This window comes from Cicer arietinum, chromosome 4 (genome assembly GCF_000331145.2).
Source record: "Cicer arietinum cultivar CDC Frontier isolate Library 1 chromosome 4, Cicar.CDCFrontier_v2.0, whole genome shotgun sequence".
Taxonomy (NCBI): Eukaryota; Viridiplantae; Streptophyta; class Magnoliopsida; order Fabales; family Fabaceae; genus Cicer; species Cicer arietinum.
The window spans coordinates 6,972,398-6,996,239 of NC_021163.2; the positions used below are offsets into that span (position 1 = coordinate 6,972,398).

Genomic DNA, 23,842 nt, shown 5'->3' on the forward strand with positions numbered 1-23,842 from the left:
AAATAATCTCTACACGAGTGAAATACATCGATACAATATACAAAAAAGAATAAAATATAACTCAGAATTTTAATATAATTAATATAGTTTGACACTCGATATATGATCCATAATCTCCGTACACACAAATTTATAATGAAAAATTATAAATTTGATATAAAAATTATAAATCCTCTCATAAAACACACAAATTATCCAGCCTCCAGTATGCTAGAATTGTTGTGATTAAGAAAATTCAAACTAACTCTATATTTTTACAACAACTTTCTTTTTGATACCACTCACGTGGCACTTAAATTAGTCTCAACTTTATTAACGCAATTAAATAATTAATTAACAGTTAATATACTCTTTAATTATGTAGTTAACAAGATATTTTGACGGTGTATTTTAGCTATATTAAGCACATACGGTGTGTGTTTTTTCTTTTTTTACAACAAAAACCGAATGATATTTGAATGAAGGCATTATTAGTGTTGAAAAACATCTATTATGTATTTATTTATGGCAAGGTAAATCACAGATGGGATGGGATGAGGAAGAGGATGAGGATGTGAGGTTAAACACCTTAACTAGTAATAAGACACTAAAAAGTTAAAGTGAATGTAAAAGGAAAAAAAAAAAAGCAACAAATGCGGTGAAAAAAAGGGGCAAGTAAAAAGTAAAAAAGCATGTGTTTGTTTTGTTGGTTGGTTGAACTTGAAGAAAAGAAAAGTCAAGCGCAACACAAATCGCGATCTTTCGTTCCTTCCAAAGTACCTGGCGGCCACGCCACTCACTATTCCCTGTTTGGTTGAAACAAACTAACAGTATCAAAAACAAATCCAATCCATTTAGATTTTTACCTGTATTCATTTTCCAATAGTCTTAAACAAACACGTACTACTTTCCTTTGTAATCCACAATGCTCCCTAACCTCTTCTTAGTGTTGGTATTGTTATTCGCGCGTGTTTACTCGCACGAGGAGTCGGGTCCGTGGACCTGCGAATCCGGGTCAGAGATCCGAGTTGAGTCCGAGTTTGAACCCGGTGTTATTACACTTGATGGTCACGCAGACGATTGGAAGGACATTGATGGGTCCCACTTTTCTCTTCTCCTTGCTCTCGACCCTGATGCTGAAAATGAATTCAACGGCGGAAAAATGACCGTTAAGGTATTATTCATTCCCTTTTTTTTTATTTCATTTTTTTTTTTAATATTTATTTATTGTTACTTCCATTTTCTATTTATATTCGTTGCAGAGTGTGCATGATGGCCGTGATATTTTCTTTTTGCTACAAGTTGACGGTGATTATGCGTACTCTAATGGGTAAGCAACCGAATCTACTTCCTGAGTTTTATTTTGTGATAGTTTAGTTTAAGTTGTTTGATTTATTAATTAGTTTGATTTATATATTTTGATAATGTTTTAAATAATGGTTGTTATTGAGGGTGCAACGTGATTGGAAATAAGACAAGATTTCTAGGAAAAAAACTTAGCTAGAATATTTCTCATATACTACTTTATGATAGTGTCTTTTTTTTTTTTTGGTGATGCAGTGAAGGCAACAAATGTCCCTCTGTTGCACTCATGTTTCAAATTGGTGATGATGCTTCTTATCATAATGTAAGTTGGTGTACTTAACAATGTTCTATAAACTCAAGTTTTTTAAATTGGCGAGTTTTGCTTTCGGGTAATTCCATTCCGGATATCATAAGGGGAGACTTTTTCAAGAATAGATTTGGTCTGCCTTATTATGGATTTCAATGATTTTGGATTTATTTGAGTTTGGTTCGATATATTTTGTTTTGTATTTCAATGAGTATGGTTTGGCCCACCCATTTGTTGTTTTGTTATGATACACTCTTTTTCCCTTCACCTTAGTTTTATCCGATTGGTTGTTAATGAGGCAGTTGGATTTCCTTGTACCTTGCTTGTGTTATGGTCTAGTCCCCCAAGCTTCTTCTCGTTTTTTCTTTTTGTTTAATGATATTTATTAGGGTGTTGTTAATGATAGGTGGGAATGTAGGGGTGTCAACATAGTTGGGAATTGGGATGTCTATTTCTTCCATGTGATGCTTTTGCACTCTAATTTTTACTTAAAAAAAAGTTTTTTAAATCTATGGGGAGTTTGAAATTTTGGATTAATAACTTAATTAAACATTTTTCAAAAAGTGAAAGTGCCTATGGTAAACATATTTTTGTATAAACCAACTTTACGTTGGTCTGAGTTGAATGAGACTCGGATCCCTAAAGCAAGGTGTAGTAGGGTTTGAGCCTTGTGGATGAAAAAAACGTGGTTGGGAAGGGAGACCTTACTAAAGGTGGTCAGTCGGGTTTCTTGATAGAGATTAGTTATCCACAAAGTCGGTGGATACTTCACACCAATAATATGATTATAAAAAATAAAAAAAATTAAATTATACAAGCTGTTTTTAGTTTTTTCAATTGAAGAACGGATGTCAGTAAATTTCGTATAAGCTTTGATATAAAGTGTTTTTATTAGCTAATGTGGGGAGCTTATGGAAACAAAGGTTAAACAATTTATGCACATATCATAAGTTCTTCTTAACATTTGTGTAAGTGTTTAGATTATAAGATTAACCTAAATAAGTTCTTGTAAACTCATCTCTATTCGTGATCTTACAGAAAGATCTTTATGAAATGTTGATTGATAATTTTTTTTGTTAATTGTTACAAGATGGGTGGCTGTGAGGAACATACAACCTCATGCACAAATAAGACCTGTAAAGGTCATGAAGTTGACATTATGCACTTTTCAATTGGAAATGCCATTCCAGGACGGCTTTATGGCGGGAATCCTGTTGACAATAGGGATGGAAATGGGGGCGACAGGTGATTAATAGAAAAACTCCTTGACTTTCATCACATTGGTTGACAATTTATGATGACTCCAACTATAGTAGGGCTATCTTTTCACTAGATGTGTTCATTCGGTTTCCTATACTTGTCTATACAGGTTTGGCCATTTGGTTGATCTTTATGCCTGGAATCCACACTGCAGATACTTGGATGGAAATGGTCCTTCAGATTCTGGTATGCACAAATGTAACATTTTTAGTTGGAATTATATGTATATTTGATTAAACTAAACAAGCAAAATGAATTGGATTAAAGCACCAAGTGGAAGTATCAGCTGGTTCAATTGATCAGTGTAACATTTGTGAAGGAAAATTTGCTCAACTTCTCCTTGAAGTAGTTTGCTTCATGAATTGGAAACTCATGCTCCTTTATAGTCTAAAGAACTTTCTGAAATTTTGACACACCTGATCTGTAGTAATAGTAAATATGCCCATTGCTTGAATAACTTGACTCTTGTTCACTAATCAAATTCTCCTCGATACCTATGCCTTTTTATTTAAGTGTCGATGTATTTCTTGTATGTTATTTGTACTAAAATCCCATTTCTCATGTGAAAATGTTTTATATGTTTTCTATAATCATATTGCTTTTCTATTTTCATTTTAACACTTATCTTCCTCAAATGTATTTTCTATTTTACACTTTTGTTGTTTGCTTACTTATTAATATCTTTACATGCATCAGCCACATAAAAAATAATGAGATATTGTTTTAAACCTTGCATGAGGTGGTCAATCATTTTATTCCTTTAGCTTAGCCATGTCAAATCAAGGTTCACATTGTTATAAATCTCTTCTAACTTTGTGTTCTAATAAAGTTCTTCCGCAGAAGTTTTTGTGAAATAAATTATCTTTGTCCCACATATCCAATATAAAATTGATTCCACTTCACAAGATAAAAGTGCATCCCAAAATGATTGGATTTGAGCAGGAGTATGATGTCCTAAATTACTTTATGATTGCTTCTTCCTCATTGGAGGAAAGGAACAATTAATTAGGCATATGTATAGAAGAGGACAAGAAGATGGAGGGATTAAGTCTATTCTATGCTAAGATTAAATAGACAACTTTTCAGTGCCTAACTCAGATAAAAACAATAAACGGATAGTTATGTTTGAAAACGACATATAGAAGATTGACAAGCGCATTTGTTGGGACCACTGTTCATGATTCTTAACATAATAATATTAATGCTGGGCAGTATTCTAATCATAATTGCGTTTTTCATCAATTCCTTTATTTATTTTAATGGGATTTTCATAATCACTTATTTCTGTTTGTGGCTAAAGTGTGGCGTTCTGCACAAAACATGAAGCCACATAATGCCAAACTAGATTGTGTCCTACTGTTCTTTTCTTTTTCTTTACAAAATTTCATTTCATTGAGTTACTAGTAACTTTTATCTCTTTGAGAATCATGAATTTACATATGTAGATTTTGTTCATAAAATTGGTGGACATTTTGTTGCGCACTCAATATTTATGATTTGGGAACTCACTAAATATCCCATTTTTCACACTTATATAAGCTATGAAGCAGGGTGATAATGAGTTTCTTTTGACAGAGTTAGTGACCTTCGAAGGAAGACACTTCTCGCCTTGCGATCATACAATTAGAAACATAAGTTATACTTCTTTTGTCTCACAATGAGTGTCACTTTAACAAAAAAAATATTGTCTCAAAATAAACGTCATTCACAATTTTCAATGCAACTTTAATTATTTTTTTCCTATATTATCCTTCAATGATTACTATATGCACAACTTCAAAATATTATTTTGATAATAGTAAAAAACCCATCAATAGTTAAGATGGGTAGTTTGATAAAATAACTTATCTATTTTTCTTCTAATTATTACATTTCTTAATATGTGTGCAAAAATCTTAAACGGCATTCATTGTGAGATGGATGAAGTAACTTATAACCCTACAAGTTGGTTTATACATCTAATCTTGTCTTCGACTCCTTTCATTTGTTGATGATTTTCTAGGTTGTCATCTAATTTTTATTTAAGGGATATACAATAAGCATTGGCCCTTTTCTGTTGTCAGTTAATGATTCTAGTGCACAGAATGACTGGAAGGGTGCTTGGTGGCATAGCAGCTTTACAGTTCACTCAGGTAATTCTTTTACAGTTCAAAAATCAAAATCAAGCGTCCTATCAATTAACTATAGCCAGAAGCTGAATTCAGACTGAAATATTGGTTGGTAGTGAAATGAATCGTGAAAACAATATTTTCTTAGTAGTAGCGCAACTACAACCACAATTTAAAAGTTTGGTTGAAGTATATCACCTATATATCGATATGCTACTCATGAATAGTGATGAGTCCATAAATTTTAAGTGGTGGAGGCAATACTCGTATATAAATGTTTACCTTTAAATGTCTATACCATTTCGTTTTGAAAGCATAACTAAGCATCATAATGGTTGCTACAATTTTTCATATTCTTGAATGATTGAATGAATTTTGCATTTTAAATATTATAAAAAATATCTCAATATATTAAGTAGCTCCATAATCATTTAACCATTTATCTCTCATATGGTTTCGCATATGATTCTTGATGATATTTGTAAAAGAGAAAACTCTTTCAACTACTGTAATTTCCATTGACAGTATGGAAGTAACTCTAAAGTAAATATACCAATAAAAATACAACATTTTCTGCTCTAATTCTAAAAATGCACTGAGAACTTAAATCTGTGAAATAATTTTTAAGCTGGGGCCGGCGGGGCATTTGTTTTTGTGGGATGGGTCACATAATATTTTTTTTGGTTTTGTTTTTTACGTACTAGTTGTGGGTTAGTTGTTTTCAAACTTTATTTTTATGAATACATTAATTGATACATCATATTTTAAGTAAAGAATTGAAAATATAGGGGAGGCACTTGCCTGCACACTTCTCTAAGCACGTGTCCCTGCTCATGAATTGAATGTCATGTATATATGACATAGAGCATGTCCATGCATCATATATGTCTTTTCTTGTGAGATATCTCAGCAGCACTTAATTATTTTCTACGCGTAATTGTGTGCTGCTTTCAATAATTTATAATACAATTGGTGTTGTGCCATCTAGGTAGGTTAATATAACTCCCACTAAGTTCCAAAAGCTTAGTAATCCATAATAGAAGGATGAATGGTTTGTTTCTTATCTTATGGCTTCTTATTTCCTTTTTTTAGAAAACCCATTTTTTCATCGCGGATGGATACTAGTGTCATCACTTGAGTCTCTCAATATTTCCAAGTATCATCAAATTGGTCGTTCTTTGTTGAATTGAGGGAATCTAATACTGAGTTAACCTTCACTCCACTCAAATAGAAAGGGTAAACGAGAAGAATAGAGTTTAAGGGAGCCCTAATTTTGGGACTAATTTGATGATACTTTGCATGATTTATAGACTATAATGGTGATGCTTTGTATTATTCAATGACTAGATTGATGTAAAAAATAATACTCGGAGGACCAAAATGATGAACTCTGCATTATTGAGGGATTAAATGGATGACAAAGTCCTTCTTATGACTAAATTGATGACACATGTATTTGGAGGACAAAAGTCGGCGTTTACTCTAATTTTTATTTTAAAGCATATTTTGGATTTTATTGCAAGTTGCTTCCTATATATGATACGAATATTGGTCTCAGATGCAACACCTTAATATGAGCTCTCTGAGTAGTTCTACACTATCATCGAGTTATTCTGCATCATTTGGCTGTGAATTACTACTAACATGTTTATGTTTAACAGGTTTTGTAGAGGATGAAAGTCCTTATGCAGAAAATGGAAAAAAGGGCACATATTTTTTTGAATTCTCTAGGCCTTTGAGGACTATGGATCATCTTCAACAGGTTAGAACTTAGAAAACTGTATGCTGCATTCAGAAGTTTTATTTGCTTAGAGATTACATCGATATTTCCTCTTATTTTTAAATCCCTGTTTTGCATTAGCTGAATTCTTGGTCTGTAAAATCCTTCTAGATTAATCATTAGAGTCCTTACCAAATATAAAGGATAACTGATAGATTACATATGAACTTCATTATTTATCAATTATAATGACTGCTGGCAGAGGGCCCCAAATCATGCAATAAACTATTTTTTATTTTTATTATGCATCTATGTTGTTTTGTGAAACAGTTTTGGTTTTGGATATGGTAACTTCTACCGGCTTGGTTTGCCATACCATACCATACCTTTTTCCCAAGGTAGAATTGCCTTCATAAGAAAAATTTATCTGCTATGGCCAAAAGCTAAAACAAACCAACTTTGAACTACCTTTTTTTTGTGTGGATTTATTTGAAGTGGAGGGATTAGATCATAATGTTTATGTTTAACATATTGTGATTATTGTGTTTGTCTACCAAGTTCTTCATATACAAAGATTAGGTTCTGTACCTTTGTGAGAACTTGAAACCAAAACACGATGTCTTAAAAGGTGCTGTAGTCATATCTATATTCATGAATGTTATTTATATGATATGTTTATATTTATATGATATGATAAAAAAACAAATAAGATGATACAAAATTATATCTTACAGGATGTGCAGTTTACCATTGGCGGATCGAGCAAGATGTCTGTTGCATTTTGGTATCCAATAGACGGTCAACCATGGCACGGCTCCGGACACTACTCGGTTAACTGTGATTGGGTTCCAATTGATATATCTCAGGGAAGTTCATTGAGTGTGAAGTCAGTAGACCCAACATCAAGTAGCTCATGGAATGTTGCAAGTGCATTTTCACTAATACTTTCAGTAGCAGCACTTTGTGTGTCTGTGTTTGCGAGCTATCGAGTTTTTCATCCCAACAGTGTTCCCTTTACCCCAATGGAGAACCTTTAAATATTGTAAAAACACCTTGGGTTTGGGATTGTACTATTCATTACGATTGTACTAGATAGGTTTGTACTGTTTAGTACTTTCTCTTGCTTTATTTTTTAAATTCTATTTGAAGCATTACTTTAGTTATTTTAAGCAGTGTCAGAAAGTGTTAGTTCAATTATCAAGCATGATGGAGTTCCGTCTTGTGCTTAGTTGTTGCAACTTGCAAATTTCATTCACCCTGGGATTTTTTTTTTAAATAAAAAACTTGCGTAAATAATATACTAATGAGAGGAACTTTTTCCACCATTCAAAAATACTCCGAGAAAAACATAATTTTTGTTTCATCTAAATGTATAGTTTTAAATAAAAATCCAATTATTCTGAGTTAATGTGTATTTCTAGAATTCTATGTCGTTTATGGGGGTGAGAAAATTACTCTCTATACTAATATGTCATTGAATGTCGCATACGGTGAGAGCATCGTAGTCTAGAAGGATGTTGTCAATGAAAATGTTTTTACGAATACAAAGAACTCTGTCTATGTAGAGTAATTAACTCCAACAAATTAGTTAATTCTTAAATAACTTTAAATTAATCACTATTCTTGACATATATAAGAACTAAAGATCGTTAACATATTGGTTGCCTCGGTAATTGCTACATTTGTGTGCCTATTTATGTTTAGTTATATTGATATTTTGGCAATTAATTGTTATATTTCATGCATAAATAATGGTTCTTACATTGTGAAGCAAAGGAAAAAGTTTCCATCAAAAGGACTGTGAGAAAATTGTTCTGTATCACCTTCAAAGGGAAACCTTACTCGCAAATCATTTGCTCTCTCTCAATATGACGACGTGTGATAAAAAAGTTTCTCAATGTACCACCTTCTAATATTGCATAAATATAGCCACTAATCTCTTAAAAATCTAGAACATACTCGAGAATTGTCAACTTTTTATTATAGCATAATGGTAAAAAGTTGCTAAGTGTAAAGTCTTGAAGAAATTGTAGCATTGAGAGTACTAGTGTTCAAGATCATTTGTGTACTACAAAGTTCAGCCAAACATTACAAAGTAGGGCACAATAAATAGAATATGTCAATTAACGAGTCTCTTAGCCGGTTCTAACTCCTAACCATATTGAGATGTTTTAATCCTCGTAAATTAAAACTAAGTATCGTATCAAACAGTAGACTAACGTTTTATTGAACAGTTCAATTCTTAAAGAATCTGACAAACCATTACGAAACGAAATCAATTGTCATTGTCAAATAACTTTCTCAACATAAACTGCACTTACATGCTGCACACAAATTGTTTTTCTATGACGGGTGTGTGTATTCATAGTGAACATCCCCTTCCAAGTTACAAGTTCTCATGGACATGGTCGGCGGCATCCGGATCTTCCTTTGATGCCGAATGAGTTTCAGGAGAAGATTCCGATGCAGCAATGCAAGTTTTAATTCTCGATTCATCAAAATTGTGACTCCTGAGAATCTTGCATAACTCCTCAACACCATCAAGATCCGTTTCTTCTTTATAATACTTTAGTAAAGCACTCACAACTTGGGGTGAAGGGCAGTATTCACCATCCGCGACATCTGAAAGTGCTGTCTCTAAGTGGGTCATAGCACCATCAAATTGACGTTTCTCCAATAAAGACACAACGAACATTTCTCGAATCCTATAGAAAGGTCCTCTGCACCTCTTGAGAGCTTCCTCAAAGATCAACACAGCTTCTTCTTCCATGTTTTGACTCAAGTAAGCAAACACTGCAACACCAACCAACCTTGTATCATAACTAACATGCCTAGATTCCCACTCCTTAAAGATTTTTATTATACCCTCCATATCATTAAGCCTTCGAAGGGTAGACAGCATGATAAGATAGCTCTTATTGGTCACCGGTGAGACCGTCTTCAGGGTCTTCCACACTCTATAAACCTCTTTAACATTACCAGTCCCACCATAAAGGGACAGCAAGCAATGGTAAGTTTCGCGTTCCTGCGGCCTCACTATTTCTTCCAGCTTCTTAAGCATCAACTCAGCTTTCTCAAAATGTCCAGCTTTTACATAGATAGCAGCAAGGTTGCTATAAGTCGTCCAATTAATCTTGTCTTCATCTTCTCTTCCCATCTCTTCATAGACACTTTCAACCCCATCTAAGTCATTCAATTCGGCGCAGCTGTTCATCCAAACAATATATGCAAATGCAGTCATGGGAATTTTCCTCTGCTTCATATCATTAACCAAATCAAGAACTTTCAAGGGTTGACCTAGTTTCATATATAAAGTCATCAAATTGGTGAAAGACAAACTCGTGAGATAACCCAATTCATCCATCGTGTTAAAATGAGCCAATGCCTTGTCTAGCATTAGTTCTTTGCAGTAACAGTTTAAAAGAGAACCGTATGTGTACTTGTTCTTTGCAGGAGAACTAAGACTGTTAAAGTAATTCTCAGCTTCAATCAATCCTTTCACTTTGGACACAAGATCTAATTGCACTGCATAGTTATTCCATGAAAAGTTAATTTTCCTCATCACCATCCATTCCATTATCTGCAACCATTCAAATATATATATGTTAACATTTAAAAAGCATAAACAAATGAAAAATGTGTTTACAAGTAAACTACCAAATTCGTCTTCAACTTTGCAAGACACTCTAAAATAGGTCCCTAACATTACAAATATGTCCCTGATTTTATCAAAAGTTACCCACAATCATCCTTGTGTCAAAGTTCAGATACTTAAACCGTCGCATTGGTCCTTATATTTAACCACTTACTATCAACTTGATATTTATATTTACTCGCTATCATTTGGTCCCAAAACAGACCTATTTAATATATTCCTAATTTCATGAAGCTATTTGAGAGGTTTTTACAATGTCGGGAACTAATTTGTGGTTTACTCATTTGTTTACATAAAACTGAAGTTATTTTTGGCTTGTCTACGGACTGTGATGATAAAGCTAAAGCTCAACACGAATCGAATTTTAGGGGGGGAAAATGGTGAAAAAATTGTGATACCTCGAATGCATGCTGGAATCTGCGATACTTTCGAAGCTCCTGAACGCATTTCTCGAGCTCTGATTTTCCTACGGCTTTGCCTCCCATTATATACTGATTCAACGTCTGCGAGACGCTCTCTCCAGTCTTTTCCAGCTCCGACAGCCTTTTGTAAAGGTTTGGCTTCTTTTTCGGATACTCAGCCACCGTAGCCTCTGTGCATAGTCGACGGAGAAGTCTTCCTCCGCCGGGAATCAAACGGCTGAAATTCATTTCCGACTCTCTCTGATGGAGCCTCTATTGGTGCTTTGGTTTATTTGTTATTTATAGGAGGGGTTTTATTAGGGTTTATTAAAACGCTAGTTCTGGCGTCGTTTTATATTTCATTTAAAATTAACCGGTAACCGGTAACCTTTTTTGTGTGAGTAAAAAAATGGGGAGAGTTAAAGTGAAGCGTGGTTAGTTAGTTCAGTTATTACGGTTGGGGAGAAATGAAGGCGTTAGGTATTGCTGTTGGTGGTGTCCCAATGCTTTGTTCCACTGTTCGGATTCGGAACCGTCGATTTTGTGTTTCTTTCTCTTCTTCTTCGGGACCCAAAACGGTTCGTATTGTATCTTCTGCTATTATTTTTCGTTTCGTGTTCTTGTATGCGAAGTTGGGTTCAATTATGTGGATTGAATCAGGCGGGAGTTGCAGGTACGAAAAGTGGATACAAGCCCGGGGTGTTTGATGATTTGTTCCTCAATTTGTTCCGTAACAAATTGGTACAGGTAACTAAACCCTTTTGTTTGTTTTTTCTACTGTGTTTGTAAAGTATTGAATTTGTGGATGTTACAACTTTCATTTTAATTAGGTGAAAAGCCTTATCTTGATAGGTTACCTTATTAATACGTTGAACATGGGATGACATATACATTGAACCGATACTTCTGATCGAAGGCATGTCTTAATACCAGACACGTTGATTACATTCAATTAATTTATTTTTTCAAATTAGTAATAGTGTTGGTGTGTTTGTGATTTTGTGTCAGTATCGTATTTGGTGTTTGTTTCATAACATATGGATATATATGATTAATGTGGTGACTGGGCGAAGTGTGGATACTATAATAGGAGGTGGGATGGGACTCGAAGAAAGCTGGATATGATGGATTAATTGAAGTTGCAAACCGTTTAATGATGAAGGGCACTACAAATTCCCATACCATAGAAGCTACGGTATTTCTATTTCCTTTCTCTATGACATGCAATAGAATTTCACTTCAGAAGTGTTCGTGACAAATCAAAAGCATGTTTCAAAATGTTTATGCTAAAACTATTTATCTCGTTAGTTTAACATCAAACATTGCTCGGTAAATCTTCATAATTTTTATTTTAATGATTTTAAATGAATTAGAAATGGAAACTTATTTCGTATTCACTTTTGTTTGAGTTAGCTTTATTTGAAAAACTGATGAGATCATGTTTTTGGGGATGGATGAAAACCATTAATTACCAAAGATACAAATACAAACTACTAAAATAAGAACTCCACCATTTTGTTTTGAGAGTTTGGTAAACATAGTATAAGTGCATCCTTGGTTTCACTTTTGTGATAGATAAAATTGATTCTAGAAGTGGAAAATTGATTTTAACATAATTGTTTTTATCCTTAGAATGAATTCTAACTTGAAACTAAGATTTGGAGTTCTTGTTTTCAAATGTTACTTTTAACCTGAAATTTGTTTGTTCATTTTTTTAATAATCAAAATCAATTTCCACCACTATAGAAACAAACACACACTAAGAAAATATTACTTATTATGACCATGCATGATACAAGCATGTGTTTCCACATCAAGCAACAGAGGTCATTACATTTATGATATAGTAATTTATCTTACATGGATTCTTCTGAATTTTGAATGGTAATTTGTCCACAGCAAGTTTGATAGCCCTTATGTCTTGTGACAGGTACGAATTTTGAGGTCTCTGTTTCCTCCATTCCTCTTGGAGCTCTATAAAATGCTCATAGCTCCTATAGGAGGTGGCAAAGTTGCCGCTATTATGGTTGGTGAGTCTGATAAGATTACATCCCTCTTTTCAATTCTTCAAGATAAATCTCAACTCTTTCTTCCTGCCTGACGTTCTCCTGAACATAACAGGCTAAGAAACTTTTTTAAGATATCCTAAAAACATTTGAGTTTTGAAGCAAGGGTGACTGCACTTACTTGTCAATGGCTCATGGGCCCCTGCAAAGTCAATTCTGTAGATCTACCAGATGGAACCTCATGCAGTAGTGGGGTGATCACTTGTACCTTTCCCTGTGCTTGATCTTTATGACTAAATAATTATATCATCCTGTATTATTCAAAGTGATGTATTTATAAAATAAAATGTTGTAGGTGTATGTGGAAAGATGCAAGTATCTAGAGGAAAGCAAGTGTGTTGGTATCTGCATCAACACATGCAAGTTTCCAACACAGGTTAGTGATTCTTCAAAATGCTCCTATCATTTTTTAATGTTACTAAAAGAGCTAAAAATACTACTAACTATCATTTTGTGGATGATTTGTTCTAACTCTATTTTCAAATCTAGACCTTCTTCAAAGATCATATGGGAGTGCCATTACTTATGGAGCCCAACTTTGCTGATTACAGCTGTCAGGTAATATTAGTAATCTCTTCGAGAATTCAAATTTTTAGGATGAGGTTACTACAATAACTATTTTGTCGATGGTTTAAAATTGCAGTTCAAATTTGGAGTTCTTCCCCCACTGTCTGAAGATGGCACCGTCCTGAAGGAGCCTTGCTTGGAAGCATGTCCAATTGCTTCCCAAAGAAAAATAGCTGCCAGAACTATAGGTGTCACTGCCTGCCCAAAGACATGAACATATTTTTCTCCATAACCTTTTGTATTCCAGTTCCAACTTGTCTTTGAAGATGAAACTGCAGAGTGCAGACTTGGTATTCCATAATAACGATAATTCAGCTCATATTTGAAATTATTTATTAATACAACCCATCTTTGTAAATAGATTGTTAATGTTAGTACTTTGGATATGTTTGTATACTATTATGAATATGAATATTCTCCCGAAGGATGAAGCTTATTATCTTACTAATGTAATAGATGTCTACATTCGCTCATTGGAAATGGCAATTGGTAAGTGTTAGATATAGTTAGATATACGTTAGAATTAGTTTTAAACAGTTAAAGGTTAGTTATCATTAACTAGAAGTTGATTATGTTAGTTACTTAATGAATACTATATAAAGGTATATTATATGAGATAATATCCAAATTGCCCTAAAAATTGTAAATATCAATTAAATTAGTATATGAATTTTATGAAATGACATATATATCTCTTTGTAAATTTTTGTTATTAGATATTCTGATGTGACATTGTAATTAAATATTTGTTTTATTTACGTTAATCACACATCAATGTCATTTTTTTAGAGAAAATTTTGTTATTTCAGAGATAAATTTATGAATAATTTTTAATTGTGCACAGACTAATTATCGACAAATTAGTATCAAGAAATTAGTCTACCTTGTGATGACATCGATATGAGATCAACGTAAAATAATCAAATATTTAATGAGTGTGTCATATCATAATCTCTAATGATAAAATTTTAATATGAACTATTTTTAGTATTATTTTACAATTTAAGTGATGTACTCGCCAAATTCAAAGATTAATTTGACTTATGCTTATAATTTGAAAAATCAATTTGCATTTTTATCTTAATCTAACTGTATTATATTTTTCATACTATCAGATTTAAATTCAATATTTTTTTTTAATTATTCTCTCTTTCTTGTTCTCAACAACAAACATGAGACAACGACTTCTATCCATAGAGGAATATAAACATTAACATCGTTAACAAGCTTGGCCTACTAGGTTGACCAAAGAAATAACTTTGTCAAAGCTGTTATGATCGTTTTCTTTTTGAGTCATTGAATAGATTTTGAATAAAGGAGCCACAAAATCCATTTGGATACAGGGTGTGAAAGTTGAGAAGTAAGTGTATCATATTTCTGTTACTGAAAAGAAAATTCCAAAAGTTGGGAAAGGAAGATATTCGATGGTTGTTTCACGAAAAACCGATGATTTTGAAAATTGAAAATCTGAAAAAAAATATACTTTTACATGGAAAAAGTAAAGAAAATTTCCTCTATCTTATGTAATGTTTTGGATTGGGTGCCCATCTAGGAATCTGGCGGTTGAGTTGCTATTGGCCGTATATTGAAATTCGTTCTCTTAATTCATTGACAAAAAGTATTGACAATCTTTCTACAAGCACATTCTCTCTTTATTTTGTTGGTGTAGTATTTAATTAAATGTTATGATATAAAATTATTAGTAAGATTCATTTAGTATTATTTTTAGGTGTTGGATTCATGAAATGAATGTATAATAATATCGACGACCGTAAAATTTTGAATTCGAATTTAATATATTATCATCAGTTTAATAACGTTGATATTCAAATTAAATTTTTAGAGATATTGTAAAATTCATTTATATATTAAAATAAAAATACCACCATTTTGATATTATAAAAGCATTTATTTTTATTTTTGATAAGCAAATATTAGTTGATTAGTTTAAGTTAGTTTTCGAATTCAAATTCATAACCTCCACTTAAAATCAAGGTCCTTTAAGCATCATTTAGGATAGTTCTAAGTTTTGAAGCTTTTAAAAATTAAAATGAATTTTAGTTTTGATTTTTCAATCACAATTTTGAGTTTTTGATTTTAATTTTTAATGTTGAGTTAAGTTTTAATTTTTTATTTATTTTTAATTAAATTACTCTTTTTATATCGTCTCATTATGAATTTATTAAATATAAAAAAATATTGGTGGATAGTCAATAGTCGCATATGGTAGTTATATGTGGTGGCTTGCGTTTTTTAAATGTAGGTGGTTGGTGACGATAGTGATATTATGAAATGAGTGGTCAATGGTGATATTGATGATCAGAGGGGAATAGGCGGCTAAAATAGTGATCAAAAAGAGGATTCTACCATGCACCCTCACATCTAAACATGTCATCCCTCAACCAACGTGAAAATACAATTTTTACCATTATAAAACCTTCAACCTTTTTAACTTCTCATATTTTCACCTCCTCTTTTCAAAATATTCGAAAATTTCTAAAGTTTCGAAATGATAATTTTCAAAATTTTCGAACACATTCAAACAATTCAAAACTTTCGAAATAGGAAATTTTGAAACTTTTGATATTTGAAAATTTTTGAAACTTTTTATATTTGAAAACTTTCGAAACTTTCTAAATTTGGAAACTATTGAAACTTTCTAAATTTTTGAAACGTAATTCTTATTTCGAAAATTTGAAACTTTTCGAAAGTTTCGAAAATTTGAAACTTATTAGAGTAAAATTATATTTTTATATGTCTTGAGGAGATAATAATTTTAGATCTGGGACTGGATGGTATAATCCTCCATAAAAAATAGTGGTAGTGAGAACTGGTGGTGATGGTTAGGAGAGAGAATATGTCAGGTCAAGCCAGACTTTAAAAGGTCTGAGTCTGGCCTAAGATTTATTTTTTAGGCCTAAGTCTGACATACAGCCTATCATAGGCTTTTTTTCTGGTCTGGTCTGACCTTTTTAAAAATATGGCATGGCCTGGAAGCCTATTTAAAATAATTTTTAAAAAATATGAAACAAACATCCTTTAAACCCTAAAAAATAATTTTGTGTCAAATAATATTTTTTTTTCCAGAAACAAACACACTCATTATTACCTCTTAAACAAATATGAAAGTGATTGACTAATTGAACAGCTACCGATACCGAATATGAAATCGCTACTGAATATGGAACAACTACTGAATATGTAATATTCATTGAGTGATTGCATTGATATAATTTAAAATAAGAAATAATATTATTTATATAATAATAATAATAAATAATATTAATAAATAATAAAATATATATAGGTCGACCTATCAGGCATAATACTTTTTTATAAGTCTGACCTATTTAAATAAATAGGCTTTAAAAACAGTAAACCTAACCTTTTTATTAAGTAGGCCCAAACCATAAATAGGTCAGACCATAATCGCTTTACGGACGACATAACCTATTACCATCTATAATAATGGTCGATGGTAGTTGAAAATAAATGATAGATGACAATAATTAAATGTAGTTGTAATCGATTATTGTCATAGTATTGTTAACTAATTTAAATATTGGTGGATAGTCAATAGTCGCATATGGTAGTTATATGTGGTGGCTTGCGTTTTTTAAATGTAGGTGGTTGGTGACGATAGTGATATTATGAAATGAGTGGTCAATGGTGATATTGATGATCAGAGGGGAATAGGCGGCTAAAATAGTGATCAAAAAGAGGATTCTACCATGCACCCTCACATCTAAACATGTCATCCCTCAACCAACGTGAAAATACAATTTTTACCATTATAAAACCTTCAACCTTTTTAACTTCTCATATTTTCACCTCCTCTTTTCAAAATATTCGAAAATTTCTAAAGTTTCGAAATGATAATTTTCAAAATTTTCGAACACATTCAAACAATTCAAAACTTTCGAAATAGGAAATTTTGAAACTTTTGATATTTGAAAATTTTTGAAACTTTTTATATTTGAAAACTTTCGAAACTTTCTAAATTTGGAAACTATTGAAACTTTCTAAATTTTTGAAACGTAATTCTTATTTCGAAAATTTGAAACTTTTCGAAAGTTTCGAAAATTTGAAACTTATTAGAGTAAAATTATATTTTTATATGTCTTGAGGAGATAATAATTTTAGATCTGGGACTGGATGGTATAATCCTCCATAAAAAATAGTGGTAGTGAGAACTGGTGGTGATGGTTAGGAGAGAGAATATGTCAGGTCAAGCCAGACTTTAAAAGGTCTGAGTCTGGCCTAAGATTTATTTTTTAGGCCTAAGTCTGACATACAGCCTATCATAGGCTTTTTTTCTGGTCTGGTCTGACCTTTTTAAAAATATGGCATGGCCTGGAAGCCTATTTAAAATAATTTTTAAAAAATATGAAACAAACATCCTTTAAACCCTAAAAAATAATTTTGTGTCAAATAATATTTTTTTTTCCAGAAACAAACACACTCATTATTACCTCTTAAACAAATATGAAAGTGATTGACTAATTGAACAGCTACCGATACCGAATATGAAATCGCTACTGAATATGGAACAACTACTGAATATGTAATATTCATTGAGTGATTGCATTGATATAATTTAAAATAAGAAATAATATTATTTATATAATAATAATAATAAATAATATTAATAAATAATAAAATATATATAGGTCGACCTATCAGGCATAATACTTTTTTATAAGTCTGACCTATTTAAATAAATAGGCTTTAAAAACAGTAAACCTAACCTTTTTATTAAGTAGGCCCAAACCATAAATAGGTCAGACCATAATCGCTTTACGGACGACATAACCTATTACCATCTATAATAATGGTCGATGGTAGTTGAAAATAAATGATAGATGACAATAATTAAATGTAGTTGTAATCGATTATTGTCATAGTATTGTTAACTAATTTAAAAAAAAAACTATTTCCAAAATTAAGTAAAAATCAATTTAATTTCATTTTAGTTGGACATGTCTTAGTTTTGAAATTCTCTTTTTAAAATAAAAACAAAACAATAATAAATGGTCACATCGATGTTCGTGGAAATTTTGAATTATTTTCAAAGACGGGTCCACTCAATATGACTCATGACACTTCTCCACACTTAACAATGGTCCCAAACCAGACCACTAAAACAAAATCCAAAAAAAGAAAGAAGACGATTCAACTCAGTCACACACATACAAAGCTTCTCGGCCAGGGCAACTCGTAAACACTTGCAGACGATTCAACTCAGTCATTTACGCACACACTTCCTTCGATCTATCTCATCCTAACCGTTCCCCACAATCGCCGATGCCGAACCTCATGTTTTCTATCTCTTTAATCGGTAATTATACCTTTCATTACATTAATCAATCTTAAACTTTCATTATATTATTGCTAATTTAGTTTTTTCACAAATGATGCAGGTGGATTGGAAAAGTTTCAGTGCATATTGCTGAAAACATTGCTTGTGTTATTATCTACTACGGTGTTTTTAGTTGATTGTGGTGCATATGATAGAATGCTAGAAGCTTCTTTATTCTCTTCAGTTACACCAATTCCATCACGTGCACCTTCTCATTCATCTATTACCCCTATGCATTCTATTTCTCATGCAGTTCCTTCTCTTATGGCTCACCCACCATTGTCCCCTTATGTTTCCAGTAAGCAATTTCACTCTTTTGCAATAAATAAAAGTTTTGTTTTTTCTTTTCTGGTCAATTCTAATGCTGCTGTCCATCGATTGGAGCGAGTTTAATTTTGATACACTCCCAAAAAAGAAATTAACGCTGTCTGATTTTAAAAGTAGTAATGATTAATGTCAAAAGTTTGTAATGCTATAACGATTAAGATTGATTGAGAGTGTAAAAACTCTTTATAGTTATGGTATATATGGATTAAATGTAATCATGCTGTTTAAATTTTTGTTGCTGCATGGCTCATTATGCTTTTATTTTACTCAACCAGATTGTTGTAAAAAAGGAATGGTTTTGAAACGAGGTAGTGAGGGCTGCCACTGTGTTTATCCTGTAAAGCTAGACCTTCTTCTTTTGAATGTCTCTCAGAATCCAGACTGGAATATTTTTCTCGATGAATTGGCCGCACTATTGGGGCTTCGAGCTACACAAATTGAATTGATAAATTTTTATGTACTCGGCTTATCGACGTTGAATATATCGATGTATATTACTCCACAAAAAGAGATCAGTTTCTCTGCCAATGAAGCATCTAAATTAAACTCTTCCCTTTTGTTTCATAAGGTTCGACTTGACAGTAGATTCGTGGGTGACTACAGGGTTCTCAATATGACCTGGTTTAAACCTCTACCTCCTTCTCAAGGTAAATACTGGCTTCTGATCGTGATATTTAAGAAAACTTACAGTGAGATGATCATTACAGAAAATATGTAGCTAATGCTTTTTTTCACCTGGTATTGATACCTTGGTTATGTATGTAATCTTGCTGTTTTAACAACTTAGGCTCTATTTTTTTTAATGTATATAGATAGATTTGTTGTCTATTTGTTTTGTTTCATTGTTACTTATAAGTGGTCAGGATAGAAAGAAAAAGATATGTTGATGCTATGGGGTCTAATCCATTGTTTACTCACCATGGCTTCTTGACTGGTTCTGATATTTTCCTGCAAATCCATATCTTGTAACTCTGATGCTCATGAAAATTTTATGCTGCAGTGTTTATTATAAAATTAAATCTGGATTGTTGTCTGTGTCATGGCTAGATATTTATGTCATAGCATTGCTTAGAACATTTTAGCCATCATGCATTTGCACCTTGTATATGCGATGTTACCATTACAAACACGTTAATGCATCTATGTAAGGCTTCCTTGTTGCCACATTTTTATATAACACATTTAATGAGTTATCTTTAATTCTATAGCAACATTACTCACTGCTGTTTGTTTCTTTGGTCATTCAAAGCTTTAGAAGAGGTAAATAACTATATCTAGTTTCCATAGTACCAGATACTTTTCTGTGACTACTGATAGAAGAGGAATAGCAACTATGTGCCTCATTGTGGGGGTGGACCACTGGATGGTGGGTCTTATAATGAATATCTATGCATATATGTGTTATAATTTATAATTTATAACGTAACTTTGCAATCTACTGCAGCTCCTACTTTTGCTGCATCAGCTGTGAAAACTCCTGAGAGACAAAAACCTACAGCTACATCATCGAGTACTTCAGACAGGGAAAGGCATTCAAATTTGCTTCTTATCCTTGGAATTGTTACTGGAATACTCATCACTTCCATTATATGTGTACTTATACTTTGTCTATGCACACTGAGGCCAAAAAGGAAAACACCTCCTACAGAAACTGGCAAGTATTCTAGTTCTAACTGCTATTGTATGCATTTTCATTTTTGCATTTCTAAAACAACATTCTTATGGTGAAAACTGCTGTAAGTTATATTTGGTCACTATCTTGATTTGGATATTATTAAGGCAGTAAATATAACAGTTAAATGGACACAAACTGAGTTCCTTTCCAAAGAAAAACTACTTCATGGCATAGAGAATTTATAATATAGAAAGTTTTATGGACTGAAGCAAATTAATTGCTGTTGTTTAGCACAAGTATTTTTGGAGCAGTTTATAGATTACTTGAGAACTTTTATTAGAATTTAACACGAACATATACCAATGTTTTTTGATTGATCATGGAACCTGATTTAGTGTACAATTTGTTAATTGAATCGAGACTAGAAACTTGATACACACTCAAACACAAGATTATTTCCATTATCGTCGGTAACATTATATGATATTCTACACCTGCTGCTGACATTTGCTTTATTTCCTACAGAAAAGCCAAAGATAGAACATGCAGTTTCATCTGCTGTGTCACTTCCGCGCCCAACCAGTACACGTTTTATTTCTTACGAAGATCTTAGAGAAGCAACAAACAATTTTGAATCAGCAAGCATACTTGGAGAAGGGGGTTTTGGTAAAGTTTTTAAAGGTGTCTTGAATGATGGAACTGCTGTTGCAATTAAGAGGCTTACTAGTGGCGGGCATCAGGGTGACAAAGAGTTTTTGGTTGAGGTTGATATGCTTAGCCGGTTGCATCACCGTAACCTTGTAAAACTAGTTGGATACTATAGCAATCGCGACTCGTCACAAAACCTACTTTGCTATGAGCTTGTCCCTAATGGAAGTTTGGAGACCTGGCTTCATGGTAATGTAATTTCTCAAATAATGGGTTCAGTTTTTTAATCTTGAATTACCTGATTTGTGTCTCTATTGTTACATCAATATTTATTTTCAGAAATAATTTCATTATTATGCTTAATTTAAATTGGCCCTGACTTCGCCTAGGTCCCTTGGGAGTAAATTGCCCTTTGGATTGGGACACCAGGATGAAGATTGCACTTGATGCTGCAAGAGGACTTGCTTACCTGCATGAAGATTCACAACCATGTGTCATACACAGAGATTTTAAGGCATCTAATATATTGCTTGAGAACAACTTTCATGCTAAAGTTGCTGATTTTGGTCTAGCTAAACAAGCGCCCGAAGGCAGGGCTAATTACCTGTCTACACGTGTCATGGGCACATTTGGGTTAGTCTCATTCTATTCTTTCTTGCACTTTTTATTTCCATTTGATTGTAGTTAAGATGAAATGAAATTGTTGTGTAGGTATGTAGCACCTGAGTATGCTATGACTGGACACCTACTCGTGAAAAGTGATGTTTATAGCTACGGGGTTGTGTTGCTAGAACTGTTGACCGGAAGGAAACCTGTGGATATGTCACAGCCAACGGGACAAGAAAACCTTGTAACTTGGGTTAGTTTCATAATTCAACATTCTGTGGTTATTCTTGCTGAGTTCAAACTTGAAAGCATTTCCACCTGGTTTCTGTTGGAAACGATTGAACTTAATCCATCATTTGTTATTCTTTCAGGCAAGGCCGATTCTTAGAGATAAGGAGCGGTTAGAAGAACTTGCTGATCCAAGGCTTGGGGGAAAGTATCCAAAGGAAGATTTTCTCCGCGTTTGCACTATTGCTGCAGCTTGTGTTGCACCTGAAGCAAACCAACGACCTACAATGGGTGAAGTGGTACAGTCACTTAAAATGGTGCAGCGTGTCACAGAAAATCATGATACCACATTACCCTCATCAAATACCATGCCCAACATGAGACAGTTTTCTACCACTTATGAGTCTGATGGGACATCTTCAATGTTTTCCTCTGGTCCTTACTCTGGTCTAAGTCCCTTTGACTATGACAACATTTCTAGGACAGCTGTTTTTTCTGAAGATCTTCATGAAGGACGATGAATGTAGTTGGAAAGGCAAGCTAATCGCAAACTTGCACACAATTCAACGGTTTTCTCATGGCTGAAGGTGGATGGCTGATGGCACCGTAGCCAGTGCGCCGGTGGAATTTTCTCGCATTGAAGGTTTAGATGTGTTGTTGCCGGTTGGCTAGGAAGGGGATTCCTTTGTTGTTGTTCTCGCCATCCTCCACGGTAAACAACCATCCTGTTCTCCCCTAAGAGACAGTGGTTCCAAGTGGATCAAATTTTGTACATATGTGCATTGTAGTTTGTTACCATTTTGTTTTTCAGATTGGCTTCAAAAGCTTTAGTTTTAATTTTTTTTTTAAATTATGGATAACTTCACTACCATTTTATGCAATGATTCTTCATGGCTGGTCTTTCTCATTTATCCATAATTACTAGATTATGCCCTCAGAGTTGAGAATTTGACCTGAAAGTCATTTTGGCTCCTCTTTAGATGGTGCTCCCTCTGTTCCTTTTATAAGCAAAAGTGCGTCAACAAAACTTGAATTTGGACTAAATAAATTAACTTTTGTTGATCCACTTTTACTTATAAATAAGAACGGAGAGTGTATTATTTCTTTGGGTGAAATATTAGGTAGGCTCACTAGGAAATGTGCTCTAATGATATGATGGTTTTAAATTGTGGTAGTAATGTTTCAAACCTTAATATTGCAGTAAAATATGGTTGCAATTATGATTGTGAATTTGTGATGCTATTAAAACCGTAATGTTGGAGAGTGGAGACTTAGAACCATGGTCTATATTTAGACCTAAAAAAGAATTCATACTTTCAAGAATTATATTTAATTTATTAAAAATATATTTATGGTAATAATTTAATGAATTTTTGTACATTTAAAATGATTTCATGTTTCATATCATTTTTATTTTTATTTTTTGATGAAAATTTAAATTATTTTTATTATCAACACAACAACAATGACTTATTTAAAAAATCCTTATAATCTCTCGTATTTTCCTTTTTTTATTACTTTACCAAGTCAACATGTCTCTTTCTATTTATGCACTTGTACAGGTTGCTATGTTTGTTTGTGGATGACAATGGAACACCAACCTTTCATGTTGCTATTTTTATGCACAATCTAACGGTAGCCCATAATCAACAACTAAAAATGTGCCAAAACTTTCGTAGAAATTTTGTTCC

The 23,842-nt window shown here is 32.8% G+C and overlaps 4 protein-coding genes across 5 annotated transcripts; 3 read left to right on the plus strand and 1 right to left on the minus strand.

Annotated features, from left to right (window-relative positions):
- The first annotated feature begins 702 nt into the window (after nt 1–702).
- LOC101499866 (uncharacterized) lies at nt 703–7,842 on the plus strand. Its single transcript, XM_004495838.4, has 8 exons — nt 703–1,153; nt 1,242–1,309; nt 1,540–1,606; nt 2,682–2,836; nt 2,961–3,037; nt 4,915–4,983; nt 6,621–6,721; nt 7,414–7,842. Exons 1-8 carry the CDS (start codon nt 905–907, stop codon nt 7,714–7,716), a joined length of 1,089 nt encoding a protein of 362 aa, XP_004495895.1. The 5' UTR covers nt 703–904; the 3' UTR covers nt 7,717–7,842.
- Nucleotides 7,843–8,880: 1,038 nt separating this feature from the next.
- LOC101500202 (pentatricopeptide repeat-containing protein At1g02370, mitochondrial-like) lies at nt 8,881–11,025 on the minus strand. The gene is made up of 2 exons (XM_004495839.4): nt 10,733–11,025; nt 8,881–10,259 (listed from the first exon to the last, which is right to left on the minus strand). Exons 1-2 carry the CDS (start codon nt 10,982–10,984, stop codon nt 9,066–9,068), a joined length of 1,446 nt encoding a protein of 481 aa, XP_004495896.1. The 5' UTR covers nt 10,985–11,025; the 3' UTR covers nt 8,881–9,065.
- A 120-nt stretch (nt 11,026–11,145) lies between these two features.
- LOC101500515 (beta-carotene isomerase D27, chloroplastic) lies at nt 11,146–13,841 on the plus strand. Of its 2 annotated transcripts, none has more exons than XM_012714529.3 (8): nt 11,146–11,313; nt 11,396–11,476; nt 11,826–11,930; nt 12,666–12,765; nt 12,904–12,995; nt 13,097–13,177; nt 13,291–13,359; nt 13,445–13,841. In XM_012714529.3, the coding sequence occupies exons 1-8, from the start codon at nt 11,203–11,205 to the stop codon at nt 13,580–13,582; spliced, it is 777 nt and encodes a 258-aa protein (XP_012569983.1). In that variant the 5' UTR covers nt 11,146–11,202; the 3' UTR covers nt 13,583–13,841. The 2 variants fall into 2 exon arrangements, with proteins under 2 accessions (XP_012569983.1, XP_012569982.1); XM_012714528.3 differs by having other exon boundaries at nt 11,152–11,313; nt 11,396–11,482.
- Nucleotides 13,842–18,473: 4,632 nt separating this feature from the next.
- Nucleotides 18,474–23,044, plus strand: LOC101500838 (proline-rich receptor-like protein kinase PERK3). Its single transcript, XM_004495840.4, has 8 exons — nt 18,474–18,706; nt 18,789–19,025; nt 19,330–19,701; nt 20,499–20,708; nt 21,195–21,566; nt 21,707–21,950; nt 22,029–22,176; nt 22,295–23,044. Exons 1-8 carry the CDS (start codon nt 18,673–18,675, stop codon nt 22,670–22,672), a joined length of 1,995 nt encoding a protein of 664 aa, XP_004495897.1. The 5' UTR covers nt 18,474–18,672; the 3' UTR covers nt 22,673–23,044.
- The last annotated feature ends 798 nt before the right edge of the window (nt 23,045–23,842 follow it).

Bases quoted from the DNA above. Each gene is read 5' to 3' on its own strand.
- LOC101499866 (XM_004495838.4), top strand. From the start codon at position 905: ATGCTCCCTAACCTCTTCTTAGTGTTGGTATTGTTATTCGCGCGTGTT. The intron at 1,310-1,539 runs GTAAGCAACCGA...TTGGTGATGCAG, and splicing joins GATTATGCGTACTCTAATGG to TGAAGGCAACAAATGTCCCT. The intron at 6,722-7,413 runs GTTAGAACTTAG...TATATCTTACAG, and splicing joins CTATGGATCATCTTCAACAG to GATGTGCAGTTTACCATTGG.
- LOC101500202 (XM_004495839.4), bottom strand. From the start codon at position 10,984: ATGAATTTCAGCCGTTTGATTCCCGGCGGAGGAAGACTTCTCCGTCGA. The intron at 10,260-10,732 runs GTATCACAATTT...GAATGGTTGCAG, and splicing joins GATTCCAGCATGCATTCGAG to ATAATGGAATGGATGGTGAT.
- LOC101500515 (XM_012714528.3), top strand. From the start codon at position 11,203: ATGAAGGCGTTAGGTATTGCTGTTGGTGGTGTCCCAATGCTTTGTTCC. The intron at 11,483-11,825 runs GTAACTAAACCC...ATACTATAATAG, and splicing joins TCCGTAACAAATTGGTACAG to GAGGTGGGATGGGACTCGAA. The intron at 13,178-13,290 runs GTTAGTGATTCT...TTTCAAATCTAG, and splicing joins CATGCAAGTTTCCAACACAG to ACCTTCTTCAAAGATCATAT.
- LOC101500838 (XM_004495840.4), top strand. From the start codon at position 18,673: ATGCCGAACCTCATGTTTTCTATCTCTTTAATCG. The intron at 19,026-19,329 runs GTAAGCAATTTC...TTACTCAACCAG, and splicing joins ATTGTCCCCTTATGTTTCCA to ATTGTTGTAAAAAAGGAATG. The intron at 20,709-21,194 runs GCAAGTATTCTA...TATTTCCTACAG, and splicing joins AACACCTCCTACAGAAACTG to AAAAGCCAAAGATAGAACAT.